Source organism: Gymnodraco acuticeps, unplaced genomic scaffold (genome assembly GCF_902827175.1).
Source record: "Gymnodraco acuticeps unplaced genomic scaffold, fGymAcu1.1, whole genome shotgun sequence".
In the NCBI taxonomy this organism is placed as follows: Eukaryota; Metazoa; Chordata; class Actinopteri; order Perciformes; family Bathydraconidae; genus Gymnodraco; species Gymnodraco acuticeps.
In genome coordinates this window covers 3,086,510-3,101,837 of record NW_022990558.1, presented here as the reverse complement: position 1 = coordinate 3,101,837, position 15,328 = coordinate 3,086,510, and the positions used below count along the sequence as shown (strand labels likewise).

The window sequence follows — 15,328 nt, the reverse complement described above, 5'->3', positions numbered from 1 at the left end:
ACCACTTATCTTCTGGTAGCATTGCACTCAGGTCTTTTGGGGGTTACTGTAAGTGGATTAATTAATGTCAGTGCATATTCGATCTGTATATTTTTTAAATGTCAGAGCCAAAAAAGGCCAAGAGTTCCTAGATTAATAAAGTTGTTTTAATGTTGGTACAGACTTCCGATATCGCCTGTGAAGGTCAGGTTATACTGCCCTTTCAACGGTGGGTGAAAATGCTCATAAAGTTAAAATATAAGTATCGTTTTTGTATATCCCCGCCAGCCAAATTGACCACCTGTGCTTCATAAATTTCACCTCAGACCACACAAATGTCCAGTTATTCAGGGAGTGAATTTCTAGAAAAGGTTGAGAAAAAGGTCAGCAACATTAACATGCCTGCGTGTCAATCTCCTTGCTGCACGGCCCCCCTCAGTGCGGGTCTTAGCTAACGTAGGGGGTGGTGTTCATGTGAGGTAAACATAGAGCTGCAACTGTTTACGATCTTTTCCAAATGGGTTAGAAAGTGTTAAGTGGACAGGACAGGTGCTATGTGGAAGTTAAACAGGTTGCAGTGTAATCTGTTTGGGTCTCTGCCGTGTTTGGGAGATGGAGCTTCGAGCATTTTTCCGAAGAGAACAAATCTTTCTGGGAAAAAGAGGCAATTAGGAGAGAAAGGTGTTAAGCTGGAAATGCCACACAGATCATTCTCACCCATCATATGTGTGAAAACAGGACAGTTAAGTTGAGTAATGTAAATGGTCTGTTACTATAACATCATTACTGTGACATATTATCAGCAGTGGTGGAAAGTAATTAAGTACTTTTCGACAGTAATATTTGGCCTGGTAATGGACATTGTATTGCAAAAGCCACCTTTAATATTTATAAGGTTAACAAGGAGTAAAGCTCACACAGGCACAGAGGGCAGCTCAGGGGTCCTACAGGTGAAACGCAGAAGAGGTTAAGGCATCACCCATTAGACAGTGCCGAGAGTATGCAGCCAGGTTGCAGTGATGTGCTCGGGTTTCTGCATTTCAGAGTGAAACGAACAAACAACGTTTTTAACTTATGCATGCCTTAAAGTCCTTTTTATGTGCAAGTGTGCAACAATGTACTCAAGTATAAAAATATATAGTATAAAAAGTACTTTTTTTGACACATTTTCACTTTACTTGAGTATTTCCATATATTGCTTTTAACTATACTCCAATTCATGTATTTTATTTTCAACACACTGTTGCTTCGTACATATAAACCTTTATATATACAGTCTATGATATAAACACATGATATGCTGATACGGTATAATGCAGTACTGTACTACTAAATCTATATTTCAAGTATCTACATTTGGTCCATATTGAAAACTACAATGCTCTTACATGTATAAAACAGGATGAAATAATAACAATTTTGATATAATAAAGAATACTTTTACTTTTGAGACTTGAAGTACATTTAGCTTTGATTCTGAAATGGGCCATTGTACACAATAAGTACTTTTTGTTCTTTAAGAATATTTCAATCCTATACTTTTATACTTTTACCTATAAGTAACATTTTAAAATCAGGACTTTTACTTGTTATGGAGTATTTTATGAGCATAGTATTTGTACTTTTACCTAAGTAAACAATATAAGTACTTCTTGTAACACTGATAATCAGTATCGTTGGATTAACTCTCACCCAGGTGCCGCAGGATCTCAAGAAATTCATAATCATTTGTTAAATGTTCACTTTTTCGACATCTTGTACAAACTTTACACTTGTTTGTACATGTAACAAATGCATGTATGCACATACAGAACATGCTCATCTATCCTCATGTGTTTACATTCCTGCTGAGGCAAAGTGATGGGGAGAGGGGGGGGGGGCGAATGGCCGCTCTCATACAGAAAAACAAACAGGCCGAGGGCCGCTGAGACGGGCCGGATCTCGGGGACGCTCGGGAACATCCTGTCCCCCCCCTGTCCCCCCCGCTCCGCTCGGTCAACAGCTGCAGGCTGGCAGCGCTGTGTCGTCCAATAAAAGCATCAGAACAGCATCAGAACAGCATCAGAACCACATCAGGGCGGTGAGACCCCAGGGGCCAGGGATGTTGAAGAAGAAAATCCCTAAATTATTTGTGATTCCAAGAAAATAGATTTAGGAAGGTAAAAGACAACAAAGTTGAATGGTTCATACATCCGGTTTACTAACTTGTTGTTCAAATATTGCCATCTGTATTTTTGGTAAATGTACAACCCATTTAACCAAAGCTTTAAGACATTATTCCAGCGATTTAGAGTTGGACTTTTATAAAGTTGTGGAAAAACTGAAAGTCAGACAAAAAAAACAGTATCGATGTTAATTCCAAGGAAATAGAAGAAGAAAGGTGAAAGACACCTTGCATTTTCTTTTACAAATATTATTTTCTGCATGTTTGGTTTAACCCATTTGACCACATTGTGAAGATATGTACATACTGGGGCAATCCAGATATAGTTGTGAAAGGTGGTTTAAACTGGTAAGTCAACATTTAAGCAGCAGAGACAGATAGCCTGACTTTTAGTGTTATAGGGGCCCATGTATGCGTTTTGGGGGTTTCCCCTTTGCTGTAGTGTGTCATATAGGTTTTTGTGCATGGTCTGCAAAGGCGTAATTCCCAATGTTTCTCTCCCACACATTCCCCCTCTGCCTGAAAGGCCTTGATTGAACTGCCAGATTGGACTCGATTGGACTTACAAATACGTAACATAGTGACATCACCAGGCAGGCGCGTCGCCTGGCCTGGGTATCCGGGGCTGTAGCCCCGGACAATTCTCCCTCAATAATCTTATACATAAACCATGCTTTAACTGAACCTCATCATGACACTAGAGAGGACGGCAGGATTGTAATTTCCCGTGTTCAGTGAATGCAACAGAGGCAAGACACCAGACCATTCACCAGAGAGTTGCATGGAAATAAACGTGTCTTATTGGCTGACAGGTACCTATCCTGTGAGCTGTGACAATGTTTAAACTGTCAGTCGGACTCTGAGTTTTTGAAGATGGACATAAGAAACATGTTTTCTTCAAAAAGACGGCAATTCTCAAGTGGTGGCTCACACAACAACCCCAGAGCCACCACTTGAGCCAGGAGAACAAGGTATGTAAATGTCAGTAAACTTCCAAGTTATGCGAACATGTAAGCAAAGCCTAAATTACAGATATATTAAATTAAGACTTTGTCATACAATATAAATGTTATGTTTGTTTGCGTTACCAGGGGCCTCATTTATAAAGCGATATACGCTCAAAAAATGGCGTACGCCAGTTTCTACGCAAAGTTTGCGATTTATAAAATAGCCTACTAACTTGACGGGAAAACGTGCGGTCCTCCACGCAAACTCTAACCCATGCGTACGCACTAAGCACAAACACGGGAGAGACGAGAAACTGCGATACCGTTGGCAGAAGGAAGAATGGAGAGACATATGTGGAAATAATACCATAAATAAAATGTTACCTCTCATTTATCATATATGAAGAATTCATTTTCAAACATTGATTAAAGCCAATCTTAAAATGATTAAACAAACGCCTGATTTGAGACTCCTCAGTGCACACAAAAACACAACTTGGAGAAATAAATAAATACGGATATGTTATTTAAAACCACCTCGAATATGTTGTGTTCATGTTATGAAATGTTTTCTCATAAATGATGCGGTAAGCAGAAGGACAGAATTACGTCTAAACTGACGCCGTGTTGCATTTCTATAGGTTGTAGATACGAGCATGGTTTTATATACAATCATGTTTAATCGTGTTTTATGCCGTTTGCCAAGACTTGATAAGTCGCTCGTAAAACACAGGAGGTATGGAAGCTAAGAACACCATATGTGGTCAATTGTACAGCTGATATAACACAACACATTAGTTGTATTTCCTTTAACTGGTGGATATAGAGTTGCTGCGGGGGGGGGGGGGGGGGTTGAGACGCACAGGCTGCAGTGGAGAGGCTGCGCACAGCTGATCGACAGCTGGGACGCAAACCACCAAATACAAACAAATAATTCAGATCCAGTCGTCATGACTCCACACCGGGGGGATTCCCCGTTCACTTCTTACAGTCTCTCATCAAGGGGGTGTCTCCTGTCCCCGGTACAAACACACTGCCTGAGGAAGGATGTGTATTGTTTTAGTCATTAACCTTTTTCGGGCCACTTATTTATTTATTTTGGTTACGATCCGACCTCCATGCTGCTACCTCTGGTTCAAACTGCATCCACCAAACAATATGATTTATCTCAACCTCCCCAAAATAACCAAAATCTTGCACGGTGTGAGATGTCTTTTTTTAGCTGTTCTGTCGTCATTTCCTGCGATCTTCTTCATGCAGTCAGTCAAAATGAATGAATGAATGGGCGTTTCTTTGACTATTTATAGGCAAATATGGGCGTTACGTGAAGCCCGCAAAAGCTGCAACGCATTTCGAGTTGATTGTGATTTATAAAGGGAAACCGGCGTAGGAAGTGCTGTACGCACTTTCCTCGCCGGTGCGCAATGTTTGGTGAATCGGGAAGTGGCGGAACATTTATGGACCTATTTTTCGGATTTCTACTACGTAAGCAACCTTCCCACGTGAATCCTACGCACGGCGTTATACATGAGGCCCCTGGGGCCTCATTTATAAATGGTGCTTACACACAAAAGATGGCGTACGCCAGTTTCTACGCAATGTTTGCGATTTATACAAAACTAACTTGACGGGAAAACGTGCGGTCCTCCACGCAAACTCTAACCCATGCGTACGCACTAAGCACAAAAACGGGAGGGACAAGAAATGGCGACACCGTTGGCAGAAGGAAGAATGGAGAGAAATATGTGGAAATAATACCATAAATAAAATGTTACCTCTCATTTATCATATATGAAGAATTCATTTTCAAACATTGATTAAAGCCAATCTTAAAATGATTTAACAAACGCCTGTTTGAGACTCCTCAGTGCACACAAGAACATAACTTGGAGAAATAAATAAATACGGATATGTTATTGATCACCCCTCGAGGATGTTCTCTTGTTAAGAAATGTATTCTCATAAATGATGCGGTAAACAGAAGGACAGAATTACTTTAAACTGACGCTGCTTAGCATTTCTATAGGTTGTATAGATACGAGCATGGTTTTATATACTATCATTTTTAATCGTGTTTTATGCCGTTCGCCAATAGCCTACTTGATAAGTCGCTCGTAAAACACAGGAGGTATGGAAACTAAGAACACCATATGTGGTAAATTGTACAGCTAATAGAACACAACACATTAGTTGTATTTCCTTTAACTGGTGGATTATGGATATATAGTTGATGATCGAAAGCTGGAACACAAACCACCAAATACAACAAAAATAATTCAGATCCAGTCGTCATGACTCCACTCCGGAGGGATTCCCCGATCATTTCTTACAGTTTCTCATCAAGGGGGTGTCTCCTGTCCCCGGTACAAACACACTGCCTGAGGAAGGATGTGTATTTATTTCGTCATGAACCTTTTTCGGACCACTTATTTATTTATTTTGGTGACGATCCGACCTCCATGCTGCTACTCTGGTTCAAACTGCATCCACCAAACAATATGATTTATCTCCACCTCCCCAAAAGAACCAAAATCTGACACGGTGTGAGGTGTATTTTTTAGCTGTTCTGTCGTCATTTCCTGCGATCTTCTTCATGCAGTCAGTCAGAATGAATTAATGAATGGGCGTTTCTTTGACTAATTATAGGCAAATATGGGCGTTACGTGAAGCCCGCAAAAGCTGCGCCACATTTCGAGTTGATTGTGATTTATAAAGGGAAACCAGCGTAGGATGTGCCGTACGCAAGTCCTGTGCCGGTACACAGTCTTTTATGAATCGGAAAGTGTCGGTGCGTATTTATTTGCTTTGTCCTACGTAAGCAACCTTCCCACGCCAATCCTACGCAAGGCTTTGTAAATGAGGCCCCTGGTGATTTCAAAGAAAGCTCTCTGGAAAATGTTGACTTACTGTCAGTGTTCGACATGAAGCTAGAAGCTACCTTACATTACAGTCACAGGGGAGTGATTTGTAAAATATCCATAAAGAAAAAGAAAATCTGCTTACAGTTCTGTTTCATATGGGTGTTGAGAGATGTATCCATTCTTAATGTTGCGCACTAAGTGCACCAGATTGATGCTTTTAATAACTTCAATATTTCAAAAAAAATCTTCCCGGGGGACCATGCCCCCGGACCCCCCTAGAGGAGGTGACGACCCCCCTAGAGGAGGTGAGGAACCCCCTACAAGAGGTTAGGTCCGCCCCCCACCAAAATAGCATTTTACCCCTGCTTACACCTATATGCCGTGAGCTGATTATCGAGCCTTCATTGTAACACAGGTGTACTGTGTATGTGCGTGTGGGGAGTGTTGCAGTAGAAATTTCCACTGTAGCGCCCCGGTACCTTAATGTACCTTAATGAACTGTGGGCTAAGCCCCGAATGTTTCCAGGTCCAGGAAACGCCCCTGGACATCACTAACACTTGCGCTTCTATTGGCTAGCGCTCCAACACAATATCATGAAAGGCTAAGGGGAACTGAGGTGCTTCAGCACAGCAGGGGCATGGCAGGCAACTGCTTGGGGCCCCGGACCAGAAGGGATGGATGTGTTGGGGGGCATGTCTCATCTGCCTGGGGCCCACTGAGTGTCTTGCATCGCCCCTGCAGCACAGGCAGTATGAGAAAAATAAAGCACTTTTTGACCATTAAAGCATGGAGAAATGTCACAAATTACTAATGTGAACCTGATATTGAGTTTAGTATGCTCCAAAAACACAGGATCCTACATTTCTCAAAATGCTCCTCTAAAGATTACTCTGGGTGAATGTCTCTGTCCTTAAACTCTTTGTTCCGAGTTTGAAATTGTTGTTTTCTAAAGTAGTCCCTAGAGTATAAAAGATAATTGACCAAAATAACTGAATTTCCATGGAGTTGCCTGAATCAATGGAAAGCAGATTTAAAGTGAATTTAAGTGGAGCTTTAGCATAAACTTAAACGTTTAAAGTACTTTGTGGAGTGTTTGGCTTTCATTAGTTTTATGGAGCAGTTTATTGTGTAGTTTCCTGTTTGTCTTGTAAACATACGGTCATTTATTCCCTGAGCTCTTAAAGTGAGGCTGCAACTTTTAAAAATCTCAGTTCCCCTTACTCTGTTTCTACCTTGGAGAATAATGATACATGTCACAGGATGAATCAATAAAAACCTAATCATATTCGCTTACAGTTACATACAATAATACTCAAATGAGATCACTGTTACATGTTTGGAAATGTTTTACTAATAGAAGGATTACAATGTTATAATACATTTTAAGATGAAGAACAATATATTACAAATAGTGCTCTCAGCACTTTTTTTCAAGATTAACCTGGAAACCTTTTTGCTTTTTTTTTTAATTGTAGAATGTTCTCATATGCACCTTCATTGTTGGTCTTTTGACTACTGCCTGAATACGATTATTAATGGCAGGTTGCAGAGGACACATTTGTATTAAACAAAATACCTTGGTTTGCTCTTTTCCAATTGTTCTGCTGTCTTATTACAATCAAGTAAACTTTGTATTCATATTTCTTGTCTTTTATATTTATGTGCATTGCATTTGTTATTGAGGTAATACAAAAGTAGAGCAAAGGTATCAGGTTACATTACTTTTATAATGTTAAACTTAAACATCAGATTACCGTTAGTCATATTAGACCAAGAAAAACTGTAAGCAGCGAAAGACCTCCATTAGACTCCTTTGTTTACTTCTGTAACATAGTGACATCACCTCCAAAACTTGTGCTTCTATAGCGCTCCAACACATTATACGTGATAGGCTGGTGGGCGGAACATTTCAAAGCATTTATCCAATCACAACAGCTAACCAATCAGAGCAGACTGGGCTCTGGTTTCAGACAGAGGGTTAAAAGAGGTGCTGCAGTATGAGAAAAATAAAGAGCTTTTTGAACATTAAAGTATGTAGACATGTAACAGTAGAGACACTAAATACAAATATGAGCGTAATAGGGCCCCTTTAAGAGTTGCATGGAGGAGGGGTGGTAGTGTAGCATGAACATTAGAATGCACTTGCCTTGAGATAAAAGGTTTAGCAAACAGAGGGATCCTTGACCGGGGTAGTCATGACACCACATTTCCTGTCTGACTCATTACAGGATAAGTAAATATGAAGCATGCTGAGGAGCAACGAAATTCTAATGATACCCACACTGGTTGGTACTTTTCCTACAGTGATGTAATCTGCAGTCTGTACGGGCGGTTTAAAGATTTATTTTTCCTATTAAGGCAGTTTTTTTTTAATAACTGATGGACAGCTTTTTCTAAACTGGCTGAAGGCGCTTTTCAATTGTAGCCAGGCTCCTGGGGAGGGACATAATGTTGGCCATTGAGGGGTTTAACAGGGCGGTGACACAGGACTCAACCCTCTAATTCCCTTTCAACAGCTCCATATGCCCTTGGGCTTGGATGAAGCAAAATGAAAAATGCTCCTAAAGCTGCACATCACCCCCCTCCCTCACCGCCCCATCCGCCCCCCCCCCCCACCTACCGATTCTCTCCTTCTCTTCAAGTGGATCTTATTTTTCTTTAAATATGTACAGTTGCATGTAGGCCAGCTTCACATTATCAACACAAGCATGTTTTTGGAGGAGGAGATGGAGCGGGAGATTAGCTCTGGTATGGGAAAACAGAAAGGGGGAGCAGGGGGGTTGTCAGCCCAGCACCAGCAAGATTTATCAGCCATTTACATTATCCCAAACACACACTCAGCAGCAGAGTCTAAACACAGGGCTCCTCAATAACCTCACATGGTCACATTTACTATTCAACTACTCCATTTTTTGATGTTTTTTCCCAACATCTTAAAAAAGAGAGGTTAAATAGCTTTAATTATAATTTATAAGCATTGGAAATGATGGTATCAGACTTGTTTATTCATTGGTAGTTTATATTTAGTAGAGGGGTCATGAAAAGTTGCTGACATGTTTATGTAGACAAACGATAACATGATTTATGTAGGTGAAAAGTTCAATTGAGTTATTTTGCCAAGGCAGTCCAGCAATACTTCAATGATCAAGCTTTTTTCTGATCATATTAATGATTTGATATCTCTTGCTTTGTTTATTTCCAATTTTCTTCGAGTATCTCTTGTTCTAACTCTGTAAGCATGCTTTCAACCTGAGATTGTTTTTGCTCCGGCTGGCAGATAACGATCAAATAATTAATATTTCAAACGTGTATCTGCTCTTCGTGGCAGCTCTGTGTGCACACACTCCGCAGAGCTCCACATTTTTGCTGTTTCATCACAGAAAGTTTCTCTGTCTGTTTGTTCTGGAAGCAAGAGGGCTTGGGTGCTGAGGGGACTTCAGCCCCCCCATCTGCGAGGCTCCACTAGCACCCCCCCCCCCAGCACATCACAGTTTCGCCGCTGAGCGAGTGTGTGTGTGTGAGGCTCCACGGATTGGTCCATTTGGGTATGGGCACTGCACCCAGGAAGAAAAAGAGAAATGTCCAACGAGGTGTTCTGGGGAAGCATAGACAGGTCTTCTCTGTGTTAGAGTTTTACTCCCTGCAGGGCTACTTCATAACACACAAGGGGACGGGCAATAACCGGAAAAGCTTGACATGGGGCCTTTAAGGCATAAATAAATGTGCTGAGGTCACTGTAGTCCGATGTCAGCTATAATCATGTTTTATACATTCTACAAATAGGACGTTATATATGTTATGTTCAATTCATAAAGAAAAGCTTTAAAATGCAGGATGTGGTTTATGTGCTGCAACAATTTTTTCCGAAGGTCACTTTGCTCAAGAAAATATGCAATTTATTTTACATTGTTAATCTACAATATCCTCCATTTCTATAAGGTGAAATGTGTTAATAGGTTGAATTAAGAGGGGCCAGTTGTTGAATTATAATTAGGGCCGGGACTTTAACGCGTTAATTAAGATTAATTAATTACACAAAAATTAACGCGTTAAAAAAATTAACGCATTTTAATCGCACTTATTTTTGCACCGCGGAACGTTTCTCACTGGATGAGTTTCAGGCGTACCGATTATACTGGAGCACCAACTAACGTTCATGACTTCAGACAACAACAAACCACAGTGAACAACAGTGGGAAATGTTGTTTTAAAAAACGGACGGATGGAAGCGTCGATAAGAGCACGGTTGTGTGCAAATTATGCAAAAAGGAATTCGCATATCACCGCAGCACATCAAGCCTCAAGTATCACCTCAATGCAAAACATATAGCAGCTAGCGTGGAAGCTAGCGTGGACGTTAGCCTCTTTTATCGCGTTCACACCAAAAAGAGCCGGTACTAAAATGTGTTAATGAGAACCTTTTTACCCCCACGGAAGTCCCTGCTAGAGAGCAGAGAGCTGCTAGAGAGCAGGGACTTTCGTACGGCTCTCTTGTGAGAAAAGAGCTATATTTCTGATTGGCTGGGCGGATTGCAAACCACGCCCCGTAAAACTCCCAAAAAGTTTTGTGAAGCCGCCATTTTATTATCCTCGCATTAGCATTATTAGCATTAGCCCAGCGCACCAACGGAGAGAGAATAACTTATGGCAACACAAAATAAAACATGGGAGCGGTGGAGATGAGGAGGTGTCGGCGTTCTGGCGATTTACTCGGAAGGCTTCAGTAGAAGCTGCTGGGAGTCCCAGCAGCTTCTACTGAAGGCAGTCCCCAACTCCGGGGACTTCCGGCCAGGGGACTTTGGGCGGCAGTATACGCCGTGAAGTGGTTTGCGGCCTGCCAGTAAACCCAAAGCAGAAGAAGAAGAAGTGACGTCAGCGGCTTCATTTGCCTAATCCTCCCCCAGGTTCAAAGAGTTCTCATGAACCTTTGTGGGAAAAGTACTGCGGTGTGAATGCGCCTAATGGTATACTAAAATCCATGTGAAAAAAATTGCTTCTCACTGTTCTCAGGTCAAATATTTATATGTGATTAAAAATGCGATTAATTTCGATTAATTAATTACAAAGCCTCTAATTAATTAGATTAATTTTTTTAATCGAGTCCCGGCCCTAATTATAATATTTTGGACACTAGGCTATCGAATTCCCGCTATTCTATTATTGCTAAGATAAGCTAATCAACTGCTAGCTTTAGCTTTATAGCGATAGACAGAAAGGAGACTGGTATCAATCTTTTACGCTACCTCTTTGCTGGAAAATGTATAAGTGCATATTTCTTGAAAAAGTATTTATTTAAACTAGATTCAAACAATTAAAAACTCGATTTACACTTCATTAGAATCAGAATACAAGCCTTTATTGGAAAAGAATGAATGAAATAAATAAAAGATTAATACAATAAAAAATAAAATATACATAAAATATATAAAATTAATATAAACATAGAAAAAAAGTAAAGCATGAATGTGATAAACATGACCAGTTGGGTAACACTTTACGGTAAGGGTACATGAATCATCATGAATTCATGCATGACTTAATGCATGAAAAAGCATGAATTAATTCATGTAGTACTCATGTAGTACTTCATGAACTATCAGTAATGTACAGGTATTAATGGTATCTCATGCATGACTTAATGCAGGAACAATACCTTAATTAATGCATCAACTAAGGTATCTCAATCCTCATGACTTCTGAGTTATTAATGATGTTCATGTCTTCTTCATATAGATCTGCAGTTATCTGCAGGTCAAAAAAACGGACCAGTCACAACAATTCCAAGTGTTGTAAATCATGAGTAACTAAGCATGACTTTGTCATTACTTCATCATGTTTGTGCCCCTTCAAATAAAGTGGTGACCCGGTCGGTCGGTCATAGCAGTGCATGTATTCTGTCGAATTCAAAGTGTTGTAATCATGATGAACTAAGCATGACTTTGTCATTACTTCATCATGTTTGTGCCCCTTCAAATAAAGTGGTGACCTGATCCATCGTTTACACTAATAAATAACATATGATTAATGGTGGTATGAAATAGAATGTATTAAGCAATTCATGGGGTGGGTTGGAGAAATGGTAGTAAGGTCACTGAATTTACACAAAATGTACTGCAGATTTTACGATTTTGTTTATTCACCAAAAAATACTTTTATTTTGTAAAACAGAATATTAATTGAGTGCCACAGGGAGAGATGGGTGACACCAGAATCACCAGTGGGCTGTTATGCACCGGCAGGCCTGCCAAGCACAATTAGCACCATGTGACACAGAACAACAACAGTTTAACCCATCTAGGAATATGGATTTTCATAACACAGAGCTCCGGTTCAAACAAGGAGTTGGGCACTTAAGCATGAATTCTGTGAATGTCAAGTAAGGATCCATTGTCCTTATGTTGGAGGATTGCTGAAGCTGTAGGCTCCTGCTCGCAAAAGCCCCTACAGGTTTCAGCAAATCTTTTGATGCTGTCCTTCCTCTTGAAGCTCTGGGTTTACAAAGGCAATTTCAGCAATCGGCGCCTGATACACAATTGTATTGCGATCCACACCAAGCCTGGTGTATGCAACAGCTTTGCTGATGCCTTCCTTTTTTACCATCTCCAGTACCATATTGTACCGGCGAATGGAGTGGTCTGGCGTTTTCACTGTAAGACAATAGAAAGCACAACATTAGCTTGATCAAAGTGGCAGTGCTGCACATTGATTCACAATTTCATATTTGCTACATCATCAAACTCTTACACAGTTCAGTCAACTTTAGCACCCACTTATGCACAGCAAGTACAGTACCAATTGTGCAGAAATAGTAAGAATACAATAGAAAGGTAACTGCACACTGGAGTCAGAGCTCTCTTAAGTTACATTAGCAATGTTTCAACGCAACACAAGTCCAACTCAAGAAAACCCTATAGGACCACACTAGAACTACCTCCCTGCACTCAAATGACCTCCATAAAATGAAGTGCGGGATCAATGCAGTTAGCAGGGTTCTCATTTTTACATTTTGTCAGGTTTATTCACTTTAATTTAATGAGTTACTACAAAATGATACTCTTGACTGTTATCTGGTAAAAGTGTATGGGAAGCCAGTGCTTGTATGCTTACCAAAGATGTTTGTTAGATTGACAAATGCCACTTTGTAACAATGTGTAATTAAAAAAAATTGTGAGGACTGTGTCTTCACGCTTTTCATAAAACACCAGCAGAGTGGGGTGTCTGTCGAGCGGTAAAGGATCCATCTGTTAGCTGACTGCACTATGTGTGCAATTAGATGCTAGTGGGAATCAAGTAAATACACAGGCTAAGATCATATGTGTGAGAGGCAAAAGGACACATACAGTATGTCCATGACAACTGTAATCTTTGAAAGAGAGACTGAGAGGTTTACATCCAGCTACCATGGCAGACTTCCGACAAACAAACTTTTTCACATCAAACACCCATAAACTGACACAAATTAATCCACGGATGCCCATTTGGTTCAAGATGTTGTCCCAGGGTCCCCCATCTGATAGGAAGTTACTTATAGATGGAATTATAGTGAAAATAAATCAATCCCCTTTTTGCAGGTAATGTATTTGTAACAAAATTGACACAACATCCTGACAAGCAAGGCATCTTTCAGCTTCTGTGGTAATGGCTGTCACCTGCTTATGGTGGACAGTAGCAAGTACATCTCTCTTAAAAACAATTGCCCTCTGCAGTTGTGTGACTTTTGTAATACTTTGAAATGACAGGCTACTATTGAGGACTTTGTCGGGGATAGGTATAACATGTTTCTGCAATCTCGGTGGGTCTTTCTATTTTATATCAATATTGATTAAGTGCTAAGCCAACCTCATTTTGGAGTGACAACTGTATCACTTGAGTTTTTGAAAGAGTCAGTACATACCTCGCAAATGTTTCCGTTTTTTCTTGTCCGATTTGCGCTTGAGCTTGCGCTTAGACTTGGACTTCTTCTTGGGCTTCTTGTCCTCAGATGATTCAGAACTTGATTCAGACTCGGATGAATCGCTAGATGACGAAAGGTCCGATTCATCCGAGTCCTCTTTCCGCTGTCCAGGTGGTTGATCTCCAGGTGGGATCTTCGTGGCTAGCTCGCCTCCCCTTTCCTTTCTGAGTGCAAGAGCTACACAAAACAAATAAAGTAATTATTTCCTAATAACAGCAATTGTTTCATCACAATCAACGTATATGTACATTTCTAAACTTGTAATCTCCTCAAATCATCTTTACCTTCTTTAAGTCTCTCCCTGAGAAAATTACGGTCCTCCGTTAGAATATTAACCCATTCTCTCAAGGTGGCAATCTCCTGATTTTGGCCGTATATCATTTGCTGAGCCTCCTGCAGAGCTGTCTGTAGACTGGGGTCTTCTGAAACAAATGAAGGCCTCATAATTAAATACTGTTACATTTTAAACTTTTGACAATCTCCCTCTTCTTAACCAATAGCAAAATGGCAAATAATCAAAGCAGTATATAACCACACCTGAGCACTGTTTGAATTAATGTAGCTGGCTGTGAAACACATGCCTACCGTATTCTTGTGCCTTTTCTGCAGAGGTTCCCGGATGCTCCGACATAGGTGGAAACACTGTACATTTTGAATGACAGATAAAAATTACAACTTTAGAGAGATTATATATTTGCTACGGATGATGTCAGTGTTCTTTTTTTGCCAGTCATGCATGTTTATGTCCAAGTAGCAGCCAGGTCAATGGTACATTTTGGATCGGGAGATATAAGAACCATTACTACAATCACATACAACCACCTTTTTTGTTATTATCAGATAACATTTTATGTTGGGGATTCATTGTGATTTATAACAACTATTAAGTAGTATTTATCATAAAACACAACACATAATGCTGAGAAAAGTCAACATTACATTAAAACAATTACAGTAAGGGCTGGAGTAAAATTAATCTTGCAATACATACAGCACTCACGACATAATAAACCAGAAATACCCTTTTCAGCCCATGGCGATGTATTTGCCCGGTTGTGTGGAGGCTGATGCACAGAGGGGTCTGTGTAGTAATATTAGAGACAATGTATTGTTAGATTATATGACATTTATTTTGAGCACCATACACTGCATTGTTGCATGGTTACTATCATTAATTCATCCTAAGCATAACCTAATCGTAAAAGTCACAGCTTTTGTTTCTTTTTAATATATAAAATATGAGTTGATTTCATTTGGAAACCTGAAATAATTTCACAATAGCAATGTCCATCTGATTAAAAGGATGATACTAAAAAATAAATAGTAGTAAATAGTCATTTAGAACAATCTCTTAAAATCCAGTGCATGTAACAAAACCAAACACTGATGACTAAAAGCTGATTGCCCAAAAAAGACAATACA

The 15,328-nt window shown here is 40.0% G+C and overlaps 1 protein-coding gene across 1 annotated transcript; it reads right to left on the bottom strand.

The window, feature by feature from the left end:
- Window positions 1–12,402: 12,402 nt before the first annotated feature.
- Window positions 12,403–14,537, bottom strand: LOC117553525 (coiled-coil domain-containing protein 106-like). The gene is made up of 4 exons (XM_034227506.1): window positions 14,492–14,537; window positions 14,191–14,328; window positions 13,847–14,083; window positions 12,403–12,599 (listed from the first exon to the last, which is right to left on the bottom strand). The coding sequence occupies exons 1-4, from the start codon at window positions 14,535–14,537 to the stop codon at window positions 12,403–12,405; spliced, it is 618 nt and encodes a 205-aa protein (XP_034083397.1).
- Between the last annotated feature and the right edge of the window lie 791 nt (window positions 14,538–15,328).